The 22,240-nt window shown below is 42.3% G+C and overlaps 1 protein-coding gene across 5 annotated transcripts in view; it reads right to left on the minus strand.

Moving 5' to 3' along the window:
• AFF1 (AF4/FMR2 family member 1) overlaps positions 1-22,240 on the minus strand; it is a 197,521-nt gene that overhangs the window by 126,311 nt on the left and 48,970 nt on the right. The window contains exon 1 of one of the 5 annotated variants that reach the window (XM_043906241.1): positions 12,873-13,310. The exons of 3 other annotated variants lie outside the window; for them this stretch is intronic. In XM_043906241.1, coding sequence (XP_043762176.1) covers positions 12,873-12,889 — 17 coding nt within the window. In that variant the 5' untranslated portion in view covers positions 12,890-13,310. Of the gene's footprint in view, positions 1-12,872; positions 13,311-22,240 lie in introns of those variants that run through there. One more of the 5 variants, XM_043906242.1, reaches the window with a different exon arrangement.

The following is a 22,240-nucleotide window of genomic DNA, read 5'->3' on the forward strand; positions in this document are numbered from 1 at the left end:
GACCACAGCAGAATAAATGGACAAAGAGTATAGAAGTAATGTAAAATAGATGTAATGTGCAAACCCACATATAACTCTGGACCCTGAAAATACCTTCTTTTCACATGTTCACAGTACAGTCATAAAATTACCATATATTATACCACAAAAGGTCTACAGCTACATACATGAAATGAATGCATGTATGAAAGTTATATGAAAGTAACTATGAAATGGAGGTACAAGAAAGATGAGGTGATGATGAATATAGAGGATCCTTGAAGTAACCCTATATAACTAAATACTGCCCTGAAGCATGCAGAGGGTAAGAACTTTCAGTTCCTCTAGTAGTATGTTGTGGTCACTTTTTTTTTAAGAAGCCACAGAATCCCTTGAGAAAAAGGTACTTAAAACCATCTGGTACTTCCTAAAATATCCAAGGTAGAGGATTATCTATTTCTATATATAAACTAAAAGAACACCACCTCCTACTGTATTTTCATGTTTAATTAATTTCAATGAGAAGTTCATTCCTGGGCTTTGCTTAAACTTAATAATATACAAATTACTTCTTCAAGATCTGTTTTTGACAGAGATGGAGGCCATCTTTCACCCCACTCCCCATAACAGCCTTTCACATGTATAAAAAGATGCTTTGTAGATTAACCTTTTCAAAATAGCTAGCCTTAAAAATCTTTCTCACAGTCTTCATTCCCTGATGACTGTCCTCACTGAGCTGGGACTTCCCTATTACATCCTTTGTTTGATGGCTTCCAAACTAAGAAAACATCCTCGAAGGTTTCTTTTTCCATATGTTTGTTTATAAGCATGCACTAACCAACGCATAGTCTTAAAAAACATAATCTCTGCTTTTAAAGTTCAAGTTACATTGTTATGGAACTCATTTTGCCTTCATTAAACTAAATTAAAAAAAAAAAAAAAAAAACACGGCTGAGTTTTGATAGACTTAATTCACAAACAAATTTTATTTTGAGAAACTGCTCCATGATGGTTATTTCCTAAAACCATACTTGCCCTGTTTTAATAATGCCATCCTTCTCACAAGCATCACTTATTTCCATGCACATTCTGAAAGGACAATTAATTCTAACTTGTCATGATTTGCATTTTCTCCATTTCAGGTTAACTTCCTTGAAGGTCTTCACAGCCCACGTGGGACCAAGTTCCCCACACTCCCTTATTCTCCGGCCTGGCTGGGTTTCTGTCATAGCACCGAAAGCAGTTTGCTGTTGCTCTGCGGCCAGTTTGCTGATCTTCTGTCTTCCTGTGGGAAGGGAGACCCTGAGCAACACAAGGCCCTGCTCACACAATGCTGGCTCGGCGTGAACAGTGAGGCTCCATCAGTTCAGGATACAGAGAAGCAATGCTAAAAGCGCTGTCCATGCATGGGAACCGGCCACAGTCACTAAGCTATTAATACTGATGGGTAATCTTTAAGTGGGCTTCCCAGGTGGCGCAGTGGTAAAGAATCCACGTGCCAGTGCAGGAAACACAAGAGCTGAGGCTCAGTCCCTTCAGGAGGATCCCCTGGAGGAGGAAAGCGCAACCCGCTCCAGTGTTCTTGCCTGGAAATCCCATGGACAGAGGAGCCTGGAGGGCTGCAGCCCACGGGGTCGCAAAAGAGTCAGAGGCTACTGAGTGTGCGTGCGCGCACACACACACAATCTTTAAGTACGTAAAAATGAACACCCAGAAGCAGTGAATTCTGATACCATCCCGTAATGCACTGATGCCTCCAAAGTAGAAACACACACCGGGCAAATTCATTCAGTCAAGGCAGCCACGCAGCAGACAGCGAAGCAGGGCCTCACAGCTTTTTTTTTGTTGTTTTCTCAGAACCGCTGTCACTACCATCACACACGCACGTACAGACAACTTTGGAGCATGTCGTGAAATATTTCTGGTTGTAAAATAGGTCTATCTTTTCTGGAAGGTTGGAGCACACCATCAACCGAAGGCACGCGATACCACCTTTCCTGGTAGGAACCCAATTATAATTTCCAGAAGCTTCATTTCATTAACATATCTTTACATGCGAGGGTGTACTAAACAAGACAAGCCAATTTCTGCCTGAATTTTTTTTTTTTTTTTAACTAAGTGCACTGAAGTAACAACTTCTAGGGCCATTTTGTAGTTATGAAAGAAAGGATGCATATTTATCCTTTATTACATACTTGAGATACACACACACACACATATATATACCATATATCCTATATATGTGTGATATTTGAGTATTGGTTGGAACTTTCTTCTGCGATTTTAGTAACAGTTGATGCTTTAAATTTGATTTTCTTTCAATATTCCTTTTCATACTGGAAAAGAAAAAAAAAAGGAATGCTGAAAGAAAACCAAATAGTCCAGTAGTCATGTACGGATATTGTAGTATAAAGAAAGCTGAGCACCAAAGAATTGATGCTTTTGAACTGTGGTGTGGGAGAAGACTCTTGAGAGTCCCTTGGACTACAAGGAGATCCAACCAGTCCATCCTAAAGGAGATCAGTCCTGAATATTCATTGGAAAGACTGATACTGAAGCTGAAACTCCAATACTCTGGCCATCTGATGTGAAGAGCTGACTCACTGGAAAAGACCCTGATGCTGGGAAAGATTGAGGGCAGAAGGAGAAGGGGATGACAGAGGATGAGGTGGTTGGATGGCATCACCTACTCAATGGACATGAGTTTAAGCAAGCTCCGGGAGTTGGTGATGGACAGGGAAGCCTGGCGTACTGCAGCCCATTGGGTCGCAAAGAGTTGGACATGACTGAGCAACTGAACTGAAACATTCCTTGATAAGTTTCTTTATCAAATAACCCAATCAATTTAAGAAATACCAAAGGGATTTCTTTTACAGAAAAAAAAGGGTTGTGTTTTTAAGTCATATATAAATTTAAAACATTTCCTAATAATCAAATGCAAAACCAATCACATCTCAGAACCACTACTTTCACAGACACAACCACAGCAGACCATGAAGATAGTACATAACTCACAAGAATTCAAATGAATGGGCTGTGGGTGAGCATATATTTTGAAAATCAGTTTGGTAGTTTCTCCAGAAAGTTAAGCACAAGACTGTCATAAGACGCAACAATTCCACCTCTAAACAAGAAAAACAATCTACACAAAGGACCTGCAAATATTCAGAGCAGCATTTTTCAAATACCCCACCTCCACCAAAAAAACAACAAAAAAAAGGCAAAACGCTGGAAACAAGTCTATCCTATCCACACAATGGAATGAATCATACAGCGATTAAAGGGACAGCGCTACTGACACCTGCCACGACAGAGAAACTTCAAAAAATTACATGAGTGAAAAAAAGCCAGGTGCAAAAAAAGACAAGGTTCCATGCACATGAAGCACCCACAAAAGGCAAATTTACACCCAGACAAAAAGTAGATTAATGGTTGGATGGGGCATGAGGGGAGATAAAATGTTCTAAAATTGATTAATGGAGATAATTGCATTATTCAGTAAAGAAACTAAAAATCACTTGAAAAGGCCAAATTTTAAGATCTCCAGTATATGCCTCAAGGTTGTAAAGAGAAAGGGGAAAAAACCTTAGGCTGGGAAGAAGCATCCATAAAATGAGAAGTAACATGGGGGATGAAAGATCTGGGTGATAGTGAATATGCTTTGATTAAAGCTAACCCCTATCCACATGCCAAAAAAAAAAAAGTCACTTACCATGATACCCAAAAGACCAAAAGGAGTGGAGAAGCTTCTACTTTGGTCTTCAAAATAATAAATACCATTAGCTTAGGGGTTTCACCACTGAATTACGGGTAACCTCAAATAGAAACCAAGTTTCATTCTAGGCTAATCATAACAACTGTCAAGACTTTTAAAAGCCCACAAATTAAACTCACATGAGGTAAATCTAATGATTTTCACTTTATCCTCAGAAAAACAGGACTGTTAAAATATGTTTGTAAGATGTCTGTAAGAATAGGTCCCTGTCATGAGGGTTAAAACAAAACTCCTACATTACCAGCAATATGATAGAAATGATCAAATTCAATCTTTTATTACTTCCCATCTAGGGCTTTCTGTCTTCCGGGCAGTTTCGACTTAAAAACAAAAATTAAGTTTAACTGGTTTACTCTGAAGTTTACTGAAACCAAGTGACACAGACCACACTGTTTATTCATCTCTATATCTTCAGGTAGCAGAGTCTCATTGTGAAACAAACGTAACATACTGGGTTTCCTTCTACCCTTTAACTATCCTAATGTTAGTAAATGTTGCTGCCGATTTTTTCCATGTGGTACAAAGTTTGTATTCACAGTCTTTTTTTTTTTTTTTAAATGGAGAGCTAGCACAAGTATGCCTGAACTCTAAGAGGGAGTTGAGAGAGAAAGGCAGATACACAGACTACAACAGAATAAGAGAAAAATCGTAATTACCAAAAATGTAAATGCTATGTCAAAATTACTTGGAAAAAAACATAAAATGAGAGTGTTAGCTCCTGTTTCACAGTCTAGAACTTTGAACCAATAAGTGTTTTTAATAAAAAAAAAAAACAAAACCCTATTTTAAATGGTCTATTAACTCAACAAGAAGTTATTTTCCTTAAAAAAAAAAAAAAAACAAAACTTAAAATCCTAAGATCATGAACTCAAATTTTTATCAGTGTTTTAGTAGCTAAAGTTACTGCCTTACTAGGTAGATCATCTCACTTACAAATATTGAAGGTTACTATATATATATATATATATATAATTTTGTCAATCATGAGACAAAAATATGTAACTCCTGCAAAGCTGAATAGGAAACACGTTTCATACTTTCACACAAAACAATGGGAACTGGTTAATTTTATACCAGTTTCCATAAATTCACATCCCGAGCAAATCAGGTACACCTGTATTTTTAAAGCAAAGAGCATGGGGAGAGGAAAACAATTTAACAAGTTACCCAGATGCACAGTTACCCAGGATGAAAGCCACAGGACAGTCTCAGCTCTTGCACCACCACCAAAACATATGCCCCCCATCAAAATTTAATTACACTGCACAACACTTTGTGAATTGAGCTTCATATTTTATCAACTGCTCTGCTTTTGACAGGACAGTTTCCTGAAGGAAAGTTCCAAGAATTGAAAAGTTCCAACACCCACATACCAGAAAGCGTTTCCTGAATTTTGTTACAGGAACTGACTTCTGCTGTAATTTTAACATTTACTTTCCAGAGGAGTTCCATTTAAAAATTTTTGTTGCAGATTCTTTACTCGACGACAGAACACCTAGGCGACGCTCTTGCTTAAAATGGGTCGGGGGGGGGGGGGGGAACCTTTATTTCAGTTTCAAAAGTCGGGATGTGATTGACTGACTCACTTGTGCAACTGACTCAGTTGTAACTTTTTCCCTGGGACCAAAAACAACTGACTGGACGAGGGGCGGGGGGGGGGGGGCATGGAGTTAGCAGTTTGGGGAGGGAGCCCAGAGCAGACATGAAAGGGTTGATTAGGTAACCAAGTCCTTAAGAAGTAATTCTTGGGAAAGCACGGCTTGAGCAAACATTGGAGGTTGCTTCTTGGTATCCCCCTTTTCATGTTTTAAATATAGGTGCATTTGGACATTTCAACTAACAGAGTTTGTAATTGGTACATAAATTTATAAAAGTAGACATCTTCCTTCTGTACCAACCTCTTGTCTATTTCAATGGGGGGGAAGGGGGAACACGTGTACCGATGAATATATATTAAATCAGAATGTAACGGCATTACATGATATAGTTTATATGACACTGTATCTCCCTCACACACACCCGATTTCACCAAGAGTGGTAGGTGGGCCTCTGGCCTCAGACCCAGCAGGGCTCCTCAACCCAAGCTCAACCCTGGACCTACCCACTAGGAATCTCTGGGTGAGGGTGGGGGGAGTGTAGAATCTGCCTGTTAAGAAGCTCTCGTCGTGTTTCTTGTGTCTAGTCTGGTTTGAGAAACTTGAGCTGAATATAACCACCCTGCCCCTAAAATATTCCTTCACTTTTATGTGTTTCATTGCTTGACGAAGCACTAAGCAATACTGGAAAGAAAGGCAAGATCCTTTGTGGGTAAAACACCGGCAAGCCAGTGACTCAAGAGTCATCTCCTGAACTCTCCCCGGCCCACCCAAACAAAGGATCAAGTGGCCCACAGGCCTCCAGGCGTTCACCGTCACATGAGCCGTGGGGGAGGAAGGACAATCCTTGGTACTTTCAGGACGTGGGGGAACTGTGGGTGTCCCTCTGGAAACACGATACCTAATCCCCAAATCAAGACAATTTAGCTGTCAATAGAAATACAATCTATTTCCCCCTTCTGTTTGCTGCAGTTCCTTCTGACAAGCTGTCACTACTGGGATTTCCTCTTAATATATTAAATCTGACGTCAAATTACTGCTTTGAGTAACAGCCTTAAGAATCTGACAGGAGTCCCAATCTGGTTAAATTAAAAAAGAAGCCAATAAACCAATGCAAGAAAACAACAGACGTTCACCAGAGAAAAAGACTCGCAGGATATTAAGTCGGCTGGCTTTGTGGCCATCAGGTTAAGCTTTAACTCGCTGTGGGTAGATAGGAAAAGGGGAAAGTTTGCACACGGGCTGGATTCTCAACACTGATCTCTGCCAAGACACAAAAAGTCAGTGCTGGGATGGTTATTAAAGTTAATTTTTACTTCTGGGTCTCCAAGGGCATTAACACCAAAAGTTATAAATCTTATCCATCCACCTCCCCTAGGGCCTAGAGCTAAACGTCATCTGCTACAGACATAGTGAAGTGAAGTCGCTCAGTCATGTCCTACTCTTTGGGACCCCATGGACTGTAGCCTACCAGGCTCCTCTGTCCATGGGATTTTCCAGGCAAGAGTACTGGAGTGGGTTGCCATTTCCTTCCCCAGGGGATCTTCCCAACCCAGGGATCGAACCTGGGTTTCCTGCATTGCCGGCAGACGCTTTACCATCTGAGCCATCAGGGAAGTCACAGACATACTCGAGCAACATATTATTTTGCCTTCTAGTTGCTATTTTATTTTGAGCAAAGGAAGACATTTACATTCATACAAAAATGAATGAAAGGGGATTTTCCTTGTGGCACGGTGGATTAGAATATGCCTGCCAAAGCAGGGGACATAGGTTCGATACCTGCCACAGGAAGATCCCACACGTTGCGGAGCAACTAAGCTCGTGTGTCACAACTACTGAGTCTGCATGCTGCAACTACTGAAGCCCGCTCACCTAGAGCCTGTGCTCAGCAACCAGGAGTAGCCCCCACTTGCTGCCAACTAGAGAAAAACTGCACACAGCAACCAAGACCCAGTACAGCCAGAAATAAGTAACTTTTAAAAAATAAAATGAAGAACAATCTGAAGCAAAGCTAGAATACTACCATCTGGCTCCCCCCAATTTTTTTGTTTTTAACTGAAGGAAAAAGGATAGGCAACCATTTAAGCTGTAAAAGTTATGCACCCACCCCATATCAATAAAATGTAACTGAACCACAACAGAGAGGTAATGATACCCAAGCTTGGTACATTTGTACTTCTGAGCCAAGACAAGTTGTCCTCAAGGTGCCGGCTATATTTCCAACTGGTGTGGGAGGTAAAGTCAGAATCTACTGTAGCCGGTAGGCCTTTCTCACCCCCATGTCACGTACAGGACTTCCCCTTTCAGAGGACAGATTTTGAAAATACACTTCTTGTCCTATCTTGGGACGCAAATGAAATGGAGAGCTTTGCTAACAGAAATCTGAGTTTAGATATTTAGAAGCTATCAAGTTGTGTGTTACAACTCAAAGCAGTTATGAAGCTAACCAGCTTAAAATTCCTCCATTTTACAGCTATTAAGTAAACACGTAGATTCGCATGCTCAAAACAAGTGACAGTACCCAGATGAGGGTGATTTCTCTTATCGATGATTAAGATAATGAATATATTTGAAATTTAAGTTGCTTAAATGAAGCATTCACTGAATTCCATTTTCAAAAGAGTATAGAACCAGTTAGTGAACACCTTTTCATGGTACAGTATGGAATCCCCTAACTCTCATGAGACCACTTGAGTCCATTTTGCCAAAGAAGATCCCCATAAATCAGCTAATTAAAAAAAAAAAAAAGACTCAATTCTCCTACCACCTTCATCATGAACCTGTCGTCTGAGTCAGGAAGCTCAGTTGGGCTCTCAGGATGGACTAGAAGGAAATCACTTAAGGGACCTGTCTGTTTCTCTTCTGTCAAGGACACAGTTTACAATGGTGTCATAAGGGAAAAAATGAAGACACTCACTGGGTCAAAATACTGCATAAATTATTTCCCTCTTGAAATCACTTCCTTGAACTGCACTTTGCAAAACACCAAACATTCTTCTTTGATATTTGCTCATATTTAATCAGAGCTTTTTTTGCTTTCATGAATTTTCTTCCAAGGTAATCTTTACAAAGCTCATAAATTAGGGGTGGGGGCAGAGGATGGGGCAAAACTGGTTCCATACCAGTTTAAGGGCCTTGCCTTTTGCAATGGAAAACTTCCCCCACCAGAGTCAGAGATCCACCAGAAACCAGCTTCATAATAATCTTGGGAACAATCTGACTTTCCTCTGTTATTTTTTTTTAAACGTCATTAACTTTAGGCAAATTCAAACAAAAAACCTGTGGGAGAATTCACTAAACCTAATTTCCTTTTGCAGTTTGTCTGAAAACACTTTTTCTTTTTTTTGAGACGCTCTCAGACACTAGAGGCTACTGTACTAAAGAAGCAAGTTCAACTCCCCCAATCTCATTGGAGCACCCACCCCACCCCACCCTACCCTACCCTGGAGATGGGGGCCAGGGGTTCTCAGGTAGCACAAAGTGCATTTAAAACCAGTTAATCCCTACCGGTAGTTGAAGATACATATATATTCCTTTCTAATATTCAGGAACTGCTTCAATGAAAGGGTTAGCAGAGATGAAGAATCAAACAAAGCCCTCTTTTCTCTTTTATCCATCAACACATTCCTCAATATAAGGCAAGTTAATCCTCATAGAAAAGGATAGATCTACAAACTGATAGGATTTTATACCTTCCCCTACCCATCATAGGGTTTACCAGTCCACAAAAGATGGTGGGCCAGGATATATAGGTCTATGAAAATACTTTCCAAGAGCTTTAGGTCAGCATTTGGAAACTAAAGCCATGGTCTGTAACTATTTCACATTAAAGGAAGCAAGTTTGTTACAATTCTCACAGGAAGTGTCATCAATGTATCTGCTGTGCTTATAGATTCCCAAGAACTGCACACACTGATCTGAGAGAGGAGGCATAGAGCATGCTCTGCTTTAACCAATGTTGTACTGTTAAGTAACTGCCTTTCTCCACAATTCTGAAAAGGCAAACCATATATTTGACGTTCTCAAAATACTGACCGAAAATCTAATTTTTTAAAACTTAGGCAATTGACCTTTCATTCAGTAAATGTCTTCTATATCTAGCAGAAGAAATAACAAAGCAAAACAAAACAATTTGTTACTTTCTGCTTTAAAGTGAAGGAGAGGATTATGCAACCTTAACTGATGAAATTTCAGAAGCCAGAAGATAACTTAAGTAGTCCCTCCTTCGTTCAAAGTACTTCTAGCTTATGCAGGGGACACTAAAAATATGAGACAGTATCTTAAAGAGCTGACTACAGAGAAGAAATACACATGAAAAATTAGTCATACACCATCCAGTGCTACAAAATTCAACTTCATCTAAGTTTCCATCTACTACTTCTACTCAAAAAACAACAGAAAACAGATTATTTAAGCAGTGAACAGTGAAACTATTGTGGTTAGAACAAGCTGAGCTATTAATGTTTACATCCATTAGTCGTGTCTGACTCTCTTCGACCCTGTGGACCAAAGCCTGCTAGTTCTTCTGTCCATGGGATTCTCGTGGCAGGAATACTGGAGTGGGTTGCCATGCCCGTCTCCAGCGGATCTTTCCAACCCAGGGATCAAACTCGTGTCTCTTCTGTCTCCTGCACTGGAAGCAGGTTCTTTACCACTAGCGCCACCTGGGTGTGTATGTATAATGTGCATGTGTGTGTGTGTGTGTGTAATGGAATGTTACTCAGCCTTTAAAAAGAATGAAATAATGTTATTCGCAGTAATATGGTTGGATTTAGAGACTGTTATACTGAGTGAAGTCAAACAGAAAAAGAAATGATATTGCTTACATGCAGAATCTTAAAAAAAAATACTAATGAACATAAACAGAAACAGATAACAAATGAACTTATGGCTGGGGGGGAGGGTGGGTAGGGAAGAAGAATTAGGGAGTTTGGGATTGACATGCACTCACTGCTATATTTAAAATGGATAACCACCAAGGACCTACTGGATAGCACAGGGAACTCTGCTCAAAGTTACGTAACAACCTAAACGGGAAAATAATTTGAAAAGAACAAATACATGTATATGCACAACTGAATCACTCCGTGGTACACCTGAAACACAACATTGTTGATCAACTGTACTCCGATATAAAGTTTATAAAAGCAATAAACTACAGGAAAGTTAAATAAATTCTGATGTTTCAGTGTCCTGAAACACTGGGAGTTAGACAAGATAGTAATTTTAAAGAGTAAGTAGCAGTTTAGAACAATGCCGATCATATAATATTGCATGAAAACAAAATTCAGATTATATCTGCGATGAATGTAACTAAAATGATTTCTGGACCCTCTGCAGAAGAAATACAAAATAAATAAAACACAGTTATTGATGTGGTAAAAAGAAAGAAGGCTTCCCACCTGGGAGCTAGTTAGTGGTAAAGAACCTGCCTGCCAGTCCAGGAGATCAAGAGATGTGGGTTAGATCCCTGGGTGAGTCAGAAAGATCCCCTGGAGGAGGGCACTGCACCCCACTCCAGTATTCTTGCCTGGAAAACTTCAGGGTCAGAGGAGCCTGGCAGGTTACAGTCTATGGGGGTTGCAAAGAGTCAGACCCAACTGAACATGTGAGTGCGTGCTCGCACACACACAGAAAAGAAAATGCACGTTTACTACTTGTGAGAGACACTCCCATAATGCAGGCATAATGCAAACAAGACACCATGGCCTTGTGGCTTTGTTTCTAGTTCAAGGGCACATCTGAAGGCCAGGTAGGAGAGCGGAATGTGTACACTCTTCCTATTTCAATCACCAGCAAACTGAACGACCATGCTGATAACTCGGATTTCTACATCTTGCAGCAGAGTATTTCTGGCAGAAACTGCTTTTTTGTGCTTTTAGATTGAGGCTCTGCAGCTCCCCTTTGACACCTCATCTCAGCATTAAAGAGGCAGCCTGGAAGCGAGCAAACGCTGCAGGCCGCTCAGGAGTCGGGCACTGCTCCACCTGGGTAACCTCAAGCAAGAAGAGACTGACTGGGCCTTAGTTTCCTGACAAATGTGAAAAATAAAAAGTACTTACCTATTTAAGTGACTGCAAAGAGTCAACCAGGTAATCCAATTACAGCCGCTGTGCCTGGCACACAGCCATGTCCAATTTAGCTATTACCTCATTTTACTCTTCATTAGTTTAAGGGCGCAGACACTGAAATCACTCACACCTGAGTTCAAATCACTGCTTTCTAGCTTTGAGCGTGGTTAGATACTATTTAATTTCTTAATCACAGTGTCTTAATCCAAGGTTTTGATGCCCTGGACCCTTCAGGCAGTTTACATTTCAGTCAAGGCTAGTAAAAAATAAAGATGCAACTGTAGTTTCTCAGCAAAGTTTTCCTACAACACGGCCCCAAGAACCTCCTTCTTAGGAAAAAACCATAAAATGGGGGCAGGGGATAAACCACTGAGAGAAGAGGATTAATTATATACAAAGCACATAGGAGACGCTCTATAGAGTGAAATTCTCTTCCTAGAAAGTTCTCTTAGGAAAAAATTTTAAACTCATCAAGCCCACACTTCAACAGGAAAGCATCTATTTCTCTGACATATCTGGGTCTTCAGACCCGACTTGTGTTTAGCCTTGTAAGGTTCCCCCAAATGACTCTACGACCTCAAAAAGCAACTTGAGGAGCCCTCCAATTATTTTAAACGTGACACCAAAGGACTTTCTAATAAAACTGAAAGTTAAAAAAGAAGGCATATCTAAGTTCTTAAGCCTCCTTTAGCCCCAATTGCTGTCACAACTAAAATGACAGCACACACAGCAGTCTGAATCTCATAATCACTGATGCCTTGTCATCCCTCTTAAAGGCTCATTTACCAAAAGGAAAAAAAAAAAAAAAGGTAACCAGGGAAAGCCAGGGTTGGAGGTTCTTACTATAGCGTTCCTCTGACAGCAACTGCTGTTCATTATCCTCTCCCTTCACCAATCCCGGTACATTCCTGGTCTTTGCCTACTCAGCAGATTCACGAAAGCTGTGCCGTTTTATGTGCGATCGTACATTTTGGCAGTAAAATTTCCAGTCACTTACCAGGCAAATTCTCAACCACCAACCCCCAAGGCGAACTGTTTCGCGTTAATTGATTTCCAAAATGCTGCTCAAGGCATTACCAGGGAGGGGGAAAAAATCAGGAGAACCTGAAGGAGGTGTACAAAGAAACTAAAGGATGATTTGGGCAAAGGCAGACAGGTTAAGCCAACTTGATTTCCTTGAAAATAACGGGGGGGGGGGGGGGGGCATAGGAGAGAAATCTAACTTGATCCTTAACTCGACCCCTCTTCTTCTCCTCTGCAGAAATGGTCTAGTACGTTCTCCAGACTTTTTTTTACTTTTTAAAATCTGACATACATAACGATGAGAAAGCAATGACAAAGCTGCTTCCTGCCGTCTTCCTCACGGCACCCCAACCCCTCTCCTGCAACCTTCCATCCCCCTCGCCGCTCACACACATTTGGAAAAGTTTCTTTCGGTGCCTGCCTTACCTTGACTGGGCTGCCATAATTCAGTCTGTAGAGCTCAAGGTCTGCCGTCCATCAGCGCCTCCAAGCCGCGGCCCTCCTGCCGGCGCCGCGCTCACCATTTGCCGGGGCCGGGCGGGGACGATTCCCCAGCGCGACTCCCCGAGGTGACGGGACTACCTGCTCCTCGAGCCCGGGCGTCCTCAGCGCAGCCTCCGGCTCCGAGCGTATTGGCTCGCGCTAATCCTGATAGACATCCGGGCACTGGGGCCTCTGCAGGCGCGCTCCACTCCGGACCGGGCGGGGGAGCGTCGCGTCCGAAGCCGAGAGCGACCGCGATCCCGGCGGGCGACTCCGGACCAAGGGACGCCGCGCGGGTTCCCTCGGCGCCAGGCCCACCAACGCGCAGCTCCCGCCGAGCGGCGCTGGCACGGCGGCCCGCGTTCGCAGGGAAAAGAAACCGTCCTTGGGCTCACCTCGAGTTGTCCGATTTCGCGCGGACACCCCCGCCCACAAAGTTCTGGTGGTACGGCCCGACTCCTTAAAAGGGCAGGGCGCTCGGCCGGGCGAGCCCGAGGCTGCGCCGGGCGGGGGCGCGGAGCCCCAAGTGCCGACGCAGCCCAGCTGGCCCGCTCGCAGCCGAGCCCCGCCTGCAGGCTCCTGGCGGCCGCTCTCCTGCCAAGGTTTTAACAATGTACACAAACGGCCGGAACACTCAATACCCCGGCGCTCCGAACTCCAGCCCCGATTTGAATCAGTGTTGAATATTGGGGCCCCAGAGCCTGAAGTGAACCAAGAATTACAAAACAACAACAAAAAAAACCCAAAGCAGCAGACCAAGTTCGCTACTTTTGATCATGCCAACGCTTGCAGTCAGGAAATGTGCGACTACCGCACACTTGTTTGACTTTGTCGGCTTTCAGTTTTGATTTCGTTTCACTGAAACAAATGTTTACAAAACGCCCTCTCTGTTACTTGACAACATGCAGACACGAAAAGGCAACAACTCGTTTGGCACTGAAAGAAGTCATTAAGGAACTGACCAGTTTTTAGAAAATAACTTAGGATGCAAGCCGACAATATATTAAACGCTGTAAGTACAAACGAAACCGTGTCCTACTAAGGGGACCAGGGAAGGCATTTAAACTCTGCCTAGAGCTAAGCAGGAGACAACGTCGCTGGACATGGGGAACGGTGGGCTTCAGCATCTCGCTGGGGACCAGCAGCAGGCTGTAGGGGGCTGAAAACTTAAATGCATGTCCCCCTGCCACCCAGAATCATGACGATGGCACCAAGCTTGCAGAGCTACTCCAGACTGTATTGCTAAGGAGCCATGCACAGAGAAATGTTGTCATCTGCCTGAAAACTGCAAGGCTGTGGGGTGGGGGCTGATGAGGCAGGAGGAAGGCACAAAAGCATCTTTATAGTGGTTCTCAAAGTGGGATCCGTGGTCTCCCGGGCGTCCCTGAGACCTTCTCAAAGGTCACAGCTATTTTTAGACTAACACAAAGACACTGTCCTTTTCACTGTGCTGACATTTGCACTGATGGTGCAAAAGCAATTGTGGGGAAACTGCTGGAGCCTTATCACTCAACAAGGCAGTGGCTCTTCACCACACATTAGCAGTTTAAAAAAAAAGTGTTTCCTTTACATATATCCTTAATGAAACGACCAGTAGGGATTACTACTTTTATTAAATCTTGACCCTTGCATACAGGTCATTTTGGTGTTCTTTGTGACAAAATGGGAAAGGAGTCATGTATGGATGTAAGGGATGGACCATAAAGAAGGCTAATCGCCAAAGAATTGATGCATTTGAACTGTGGTGTTGGAGAAGACTCTTGAGAGTTCCTTGGACCGCAAGATCAAACCAGTCAATCCTGAAGGAAATCAGTCCTCAATATTCACTGGAAGGACTGAGGCTGGAGCTGGAGCTCCAATACTTTGGCCACCTGATTTGAAGAGTCGACTCATTAGAAAAGACTCTAATGCTGGGAAAGATTGAAAACAGGAAGAGAAGGGGACAATAGAGGACAAGATGATTGGATGGCATCACCAACTCAATAGACATGCGTTTGAGCAAACTCCTGGAGATGGTGAAAGACAGGGAAGCCTGGCATGCTGCAGTTCATGGCGTCACAAAAAGTCGGACATGACTGAGCAACTGAACTGACTGACTGATTTGTTACCTGGCAGTCATTTTCACAAAAATGAACAAAATGAGTGTTTCTTCCAGGAAAACAACTGACAGTATTTATTGCCAATGATAAAATTTGAGTTTTGAAGCATATTGGAAAACTTGACACCTGTCATGTTGAGCTTGACAGCTTCCCAATACTTAAAGACATCCCTGATGAGGTAAGGACAGTAAGGAGTGTGGCTTTAGAAGACCTGCCTAACCTAGTGACCAAAATTTTCTAAATAGTACAAAATCATGCATGGGTAAAAGATCCACTGAAAATGCAGGAAAGACCAATGGATTTTAATATATGAAAGTTTAAAAATAGCTCAATGAAATGACTCCAGATTCTATACTGCAACTAACCTTTAGGAAACTATGATTGTAGAGTTTTGATATAATATCAAAAAAGGTATTAAAGTACTCCTCCTCTTCCTGTGTGAGGCTACATTTTCTCATTTTCTTCATAGATTTCAACCAAAATAACACTGCAACACACTGAATTCAGAAACAGATATGAGAATCCAGCTGTCTTCTATTAAGCTAGACAGTAAAGAGATTTGCATAATGCTATTTCTCTTACTAAAGTTTTTAATTTTGGAAATAGTTTTGTTTTTCTCAAAAGAAAAACATTATTTATGTTAACAAGTAATGGGTTACCTGTTAGCCCATCTTTCTCACAGTTATTCTAAATACCAACCATGATCATCTATGCTTTAAATTGGTACTAGACATATAAAAGCAGCAGAAACAATACTGCATAATGGCATTTACTCACAAAATTTCCATTTATCATTGGCTAGTAATGTAAAATCACTTATATTAAAATTACATTTTCCCCAGTGAACTGTGTTGTTCTAATCCACTAAAGAAGAGGAAATGAAAGAATACAGCAAATATTCACATGCAAGGAAATCCGAAATCAACAGATCACCAGTACACCTGACATTCCCAGAGCTCTTGAAATTATTTGTAATGTAAATTACTGAGGGTAATTTGAAACTGAAGTGGGATTACACTTGATTGGTAATAGTTCTAACAAAACTATAGGAAAGTGTGGGAGAAATGATTCTGGAATTGGATACTGCCTGTGGCTGAAGAAGTTGCAGTACACATGTGGGTGTGATTTTCTCCAAGTGTTTTGAAAACACCATTGTATCCAACCTACAGTCTTGTTCAGCAGTGAAAATGAACAAAAGACATTCTTAACCTTTTGGGGGCACAGAATTCCTTGGCTTCCTGATGAGATTTGAGGATACAGACCCATACACACAATACTTGCTATACTTTGATGTTTAAGGTCCTCATGCAGCCCACTTGGGGAGGATCGGAGGCTCCATAGACTTCAGGTGAAGAATCCTTGGCCCCGAAGGTTCACTCAAACTGGACCAGCTAATGAACCCAATTTACCTTACAAATAAGGAGTATGTTGTTGCTCAGTTGCTAAGTGAAAAGTGTTAGTCATTCAGTCCTGTCCGACTCTTTGCAACTCCATGAACTGTAGCCCTCCAGGCTTCTCTGTCCATGGGATTTCCCAGGCAGGAATACTGGAATGGGTAGCCATTCCCTTCTCCAGGGGATCTTCCCAACCCAGGGATCGAACTTGAGTCTCCTACATTACAGGCAGATTCTTTACAGTCTGAACCACCAGGGAAGCCCCAGTATAGCATATACTCATAGATACTTACTTCATCCTTTGGGCTATAACCCAGTACTCTACCCTGGGTTTTATTGCTCAGATTGTTCTGGCTCTGGCCACTGGAAGCCCTTTCCCATCAGCTCCTGATCCCTTTGACTTGCTTCCATCTGTTTTGCCTTTTAAGCACTTCCTTACTTTCTGGTACTATGAAGCTCCAGGCTCACCTATTTTCTCTGCCACAGCTTTCTCTAGAATCGGCTGTTTCCCCCACATATCAGTCTCTTATCCTTACAAGCTACTGCCCAATCACCTGCCATCACGGCCAAACTTCCTAAACAAACAGTGGTCAGCTTGCTTTGTGATCCCAACTTCCTCAAAACTCTCCTCTGTGGACTTACATGATACCTCTGTCTCTATTTGGGAAGAACTCATTGTGTTTTATAATTCTTTCTGCTCATACATCCAGGAACCAATATAAGATGCTAGAAAATGTCCCTTATCTCTCCGTCTGTATGCTATCTTGGACAAAAACATCAGTGACCCTCCAGAACTGTAACTCCAACACAAACCTCTTCCCACAAAGCCAAGTTCATTCTTCCCAGCTGCCCAAAAACACTTTCCTGGGTATAAAAAAGGCACTTTGGGAGGCTGTCCCGAAAGGATTATTCACTTAGTGAAATGTATCACCTCAGAAATGCCAAGAGCCACCCATCATTCAAACTGAGCTGCTGCTTGGATCTGCAAAGGGTGGTTTCTCTAGACAGGGAGGGGACAGTCTTCACCGGAGAAGGGATGAGGGGGAGGGGTTATTGTTGTTCAGTCACTAAGTCTTGCCGGACTCTTTCCAACTCCAGGGACTGCAGCACGCTAGGCTTCCCTGACCTTCCCTTATCTCCCGGAGTTTGTTCAAATTTATGTCCATTGAATCAGTGATGCTATTTAACCAGCTCATCCTCTGCCACCCCCCTTTCCTCCTGCCTTCAATCTTTCCCAGCATCAGGGTCTTTTCCAATGAGTCGGCTCTTTGCATCAGGTGGCCAAAGTATGAAGTCTCAGCATAACAGGATCAGTCCTTTCAATGAATATTTAGGGTTGATTTCCTTTGGGATTGATGGGTTTGATCTTCTTGAAGCCCAAGGGACTCTCAAGAATCTTCTCTAGCACCACAGTTCAAAAGTGTCAGTTCTCTGGCACTCTGCCTTCTTTATGGTTAGCTGATTCCATTCTTGGGAATAAAAGCAGAAGGCAGAATTCAGAGGACTTTCAATTAGCAGATCAGGGGACATGCAGAAGCATATTCAGCCCAGGAGAGAACAAGCATTTTGAGACTAGCTGTATAGATTTAATCAGTCTCAAAATGCTTTTTCTCCTCCTGGGTTGAGAATGCTTTTATCCTTGCATTTTACAAAAATATTTTATGACATGAAAAAATATAGTATAAGGTTAAAGAAAGGTTGTTATACAGTGTACTTGTTATGAACCCACTTCATCAAACTTGAAAATAAATTTGTGTATCCAAAAGACTGAGTGGGTCTCTGTACCAAAGGCTAGCTACAGGTATGCCTGGCTGGAAGGATGGAATGACTTTTCTTATTCTGGGCATTTAAAAATATTCTAAGTATTATAAAATGAACATTTATCTGTATTGTTATTAACTTACCATTTTTGCAATGTAATAATTTATCATTATTGTAGAAAATAAACTAGACAAAATCTTAACTCCAGAAAGGAGACCAAAGGAGATCATCTAATCCACTTCTCCACTCAAGAATGAGCTTTCTCCTACTAAACTGGCCTGTTTGCATATCTCCAGGGAAAACTTCTTTAAAGAAGGCCGAGGGCCAAAAAAAATGATGCTTTTGAATTGTGGTGCTGGAAAAGACTCTTGAGAGTCACCTGGACTGCACAGAGATCAAACCAGTCAATCCTAAAGGAAATCAACTCTGAATGTTCACTGGAAAGACATGCTGAAGCTGAAGCTCCAAGACTTTGGCCACCTGATGCAAAGGGCTAACTCATGGGAAAAGACCCTGATGCTGGGAAAGGCTGAAGGCAAAAGGAGAAGGGGGTGGCAGAGGCTGAGATGGCTAGAGAGCAACACCAACTCAACAGACATGAATCTGAGCAAACTCCAGGAGTTGGTGATGGACAGGGAAACCTGGCGGACTGCAGTCCATGGGGTTGCAAAGGGTCGACACTTCTGAGCGACTGAACTGAACTGAAAACCAAGTCCGCTGTATCTTTGCCTTGTACCTGATATGTTTATTCATTTATCTTAATTACTGATATGGCTGGGCTGAAGTTCTATCAGCTTGCTCTCTGTCTTCATTTGTTTCTTTGGGTTCCTCTGCTACTCCAGGCCTGCATTCCTTTGCTAACTTTCAGGCCCCACCCGAACCTACAGAAGCAGAAACTTGGTGGGTGTGGTCCAACAAGCCCTTGAGGTGATTGTGTTTCACACTCAAGTTTAGATACCACTGCTCTATGGCCCACCGTACACATCCTTAACCTACCAACTTATATTTAATGAGTCAATATTGTACCAATTCGCTGAGTCTTCCATCACCTGATTCCTACTGGAAATTTGAAACAACCATAATGTCTTCAATCTTTCCAGAACATCTACCATTCTCTTCGTTCAGGTTCTTCATACATCATCATACTCTTTCAATAGCTTAGTAAGAAGTGTTTCCTCTGCCAAGTCTCTCCCCACTCAGCCTTCAGTCCCACTGTAAGCATATATTGTTCCTAAAATACTTATCAGATGTTACTCTCTCACCAAAAAAAAGAAGGAAAACAAACAAAAAAAAAAAACAATGTGTCTTCCCTGCCTCCGGCTGAAGAATAAACTTGTTACAGGGGCATCTAATTAATACCCTTCCCAATTTGGCCCAACATCAGTAGCTTTCTTTCTCATTCACCAACCTCCCTCAGTCCCCTCCCCACCCTATTACCACAAAAGCCCTCCAGCCAGATACTTTTCACCATCTCTGCACAGTCTTCTTGGAATGCCTCTTCCCCTCTTCCCCAGTTGGAGACACCCAGTGCTGGTGGTTTAGTCCCTAAGTCATGTTGGACTCTTACAACTCCCCAAGGACTGTAGGCCGCCAGGCTCCTCTGTCCATGGCATTTTCCAGGCAAGAATACTGGAGGTGGGTCATCATTTCCTTCTCCAGGGGAATATCCTGACCCAGGGACCAAACTCAGGTCTCCTGCATTGCAGGCGGATTCTTTACTGACTGAGCCACCAGGGAACAAATCCCAACCAAGGCAGTTCTTCTCAGAAGACTTCTCTGATATCTTACCTTCACACCCTTTACCTACTAAAACCTCTTAACTCTCATGTCTATCAAGTCATGAGGCTGGATGAGATTGAAGGGAATGTTTGTTTATGGGAAAGGCAGCCAGAAGATAATGCAGATAATTAAGGAACAAAACTGTGAAGAACTCTGCTGGAGGGGTAGAAGGCAAGATTTCCCCCTGCCTCTGAATGCCCGCCACACAGCCAACCTGAGGCACTCTCTCATCATGCAGTCCCTGGACTCTGACCTGGGTCCACCAACGAAGCAACTGGAGACCAGTGAACTATTTTCAACATTTCTGAAAGTCCAAAGGAAATCACATATTTGCCCATGGAAAGTGTGTGAATGACTTACTCTGCTCTGGGCTTTTCTGGAGCTCATGACAACTGAGTGTAGCAACACCAGTTGTTAACTCATGCTGATCCGGAAGTCCAGCTGACAACTGTACGTGGTCAGATTGAGTTAAAAATAGAAAAATAAACAAAATTGTTTTAAATGGAGTTTGCTTGGTAGAGGGACTCTTTCAAAACATGAGATTCAAAGGAAAAGGGGACAAATAGAAAAAAAACAAAACAAAAAACTCCCACACAGAGGACATCACTTTGAAGGCAGGTACTTCCCCTTTGGAACAACAACAACTTCCCCTTGGATGTGAACTATGGGCTGTGTTGCTTAATTGCTAAGTGGTGTCCGGCTCTGTGTGGCCTCATGGACTGTAGCCCACCAGTCTCCTCTACCCATGGGATTTCCCAGGGAAGAATACTGGGGTACTGAACTGGCATCTCCTGCATGGGCAAGTGGTTTCTTTTCTGCTGAGCCAGCGGGGAACTAATGAAACCAAATCTCCAGACTGGGCGGTGGTTTACAACCTTGGCTACACATCTGAGAATCACCTGGGGGAGACTGATCAATTCCTGACACTCAGGCCACATCACAAGTCAGTTAATCTCTGGAGGGGGACCCATGCATCTGTATTTGTTAAAATGTCCTCGGGTGATTTAATGTGCAGCCACATTTGAGAGTCTCTGCTTTTGAGCCTTGATCCTCCGAGTGAGGAATACAGAATCAGACTTGCAGCGCCCTGCATGGAATACTTGTTAGAAATGCAAACTCTTAGGTTCCATCCCAGATCTACCAAATTAGCATCTGCATTTTAGTAAAATCCCGAAACTCCAATACTTCGGCCACCTGATGCAAAGAGCTGACTCATTTGAAAAGACCCTGATGCTGGGAAAGATTGAGGGCAGGAGGAGAAGGGGGACAGAGGATGAGATGGTTGGATGGCATCACCGACTCATGGACATGGATTTGGGTGGACTCCGGGAGTTGGTGATGGACAGGGAGGCCTGGTGTGCTGCAGTTCATGGGGTCGCAAAGAGTCAGACACAACTGAGCGACTGAACTAAACTAGTGATCTGTATGCCCATTAAGGTCTGAGAAACATTGCTTTATAAAATACAGAACATTTAAGACTTGCCTAACCCAGTTGCCAAGATATGGGAGCAACCTAAGTGTCAGTCAATGTCTAACTGGATAAAGAACATGTCTAGTATACATATACAATGGAATCCTACTTAGCCATCAAAAATGACATTTGGCTACTTGCAGCAACATGGGTGGACTTGGTGGGCATTATGCTAAGTGAAGTTAAGTCAGAGAAAGACAAATACTGTATGAGAGCATTTATATATAGAATCTAAAAATTACAACAAACTAGTGAATAGAACCAAAAAGAAACAGACTCACAGATGCAGAGAATAAACTAGTGATTACTAGTGGGGAGAAGGCAGAGGAGAGGGGCAATTAGGAGTAGAGGATTAAGAAGTACAAACTATTACGTGTAAAATAAGCTACAAGTGAGACTTCCAGTCCAGTGGCTAAGACTTCACGCTCCCAATGCAGAAGGCCCCGGTTCAATCCCTGGTCAGGGAATTAGATCCCATATGTTGCAACTAAGAGTTCACATGTCACGACAAAGATCCTTCATGCTGCAACTAAGACCTGGTGGAGCCAAACAAATAATAACTTTTTTTTTTTTAATAAGCTACAAGGATACATCATAAAACACAAGGAGGATAGCCAATATTTTACAATAACTATAAGCTCAAATGTTATTTGAGTATAACCTTTAAAAATTGTGAGACACTGTATTGTACACCTGTAACATATAATACTGTACATTAACTACACTTAAAAAATATTCAATTTGTATTCATTTAAACCGTGTTAAAGTATTAAGGTGTCATCAAATTAGAATATCTTCCTTAAAGTA

This window comes from Cervus elaphus, chromosome 6, assembly GCF_910594005.1.
Source record: "Cervus elaphus chromosome 6, mCerEla1.1, whole genome shotgun sequence".
Lineage (NCBI taxonomy): Eukaryota > Metazoa > Chordata > Mammalia > Artiodactyla > Cervidae > Cervus > Cervus elaphus.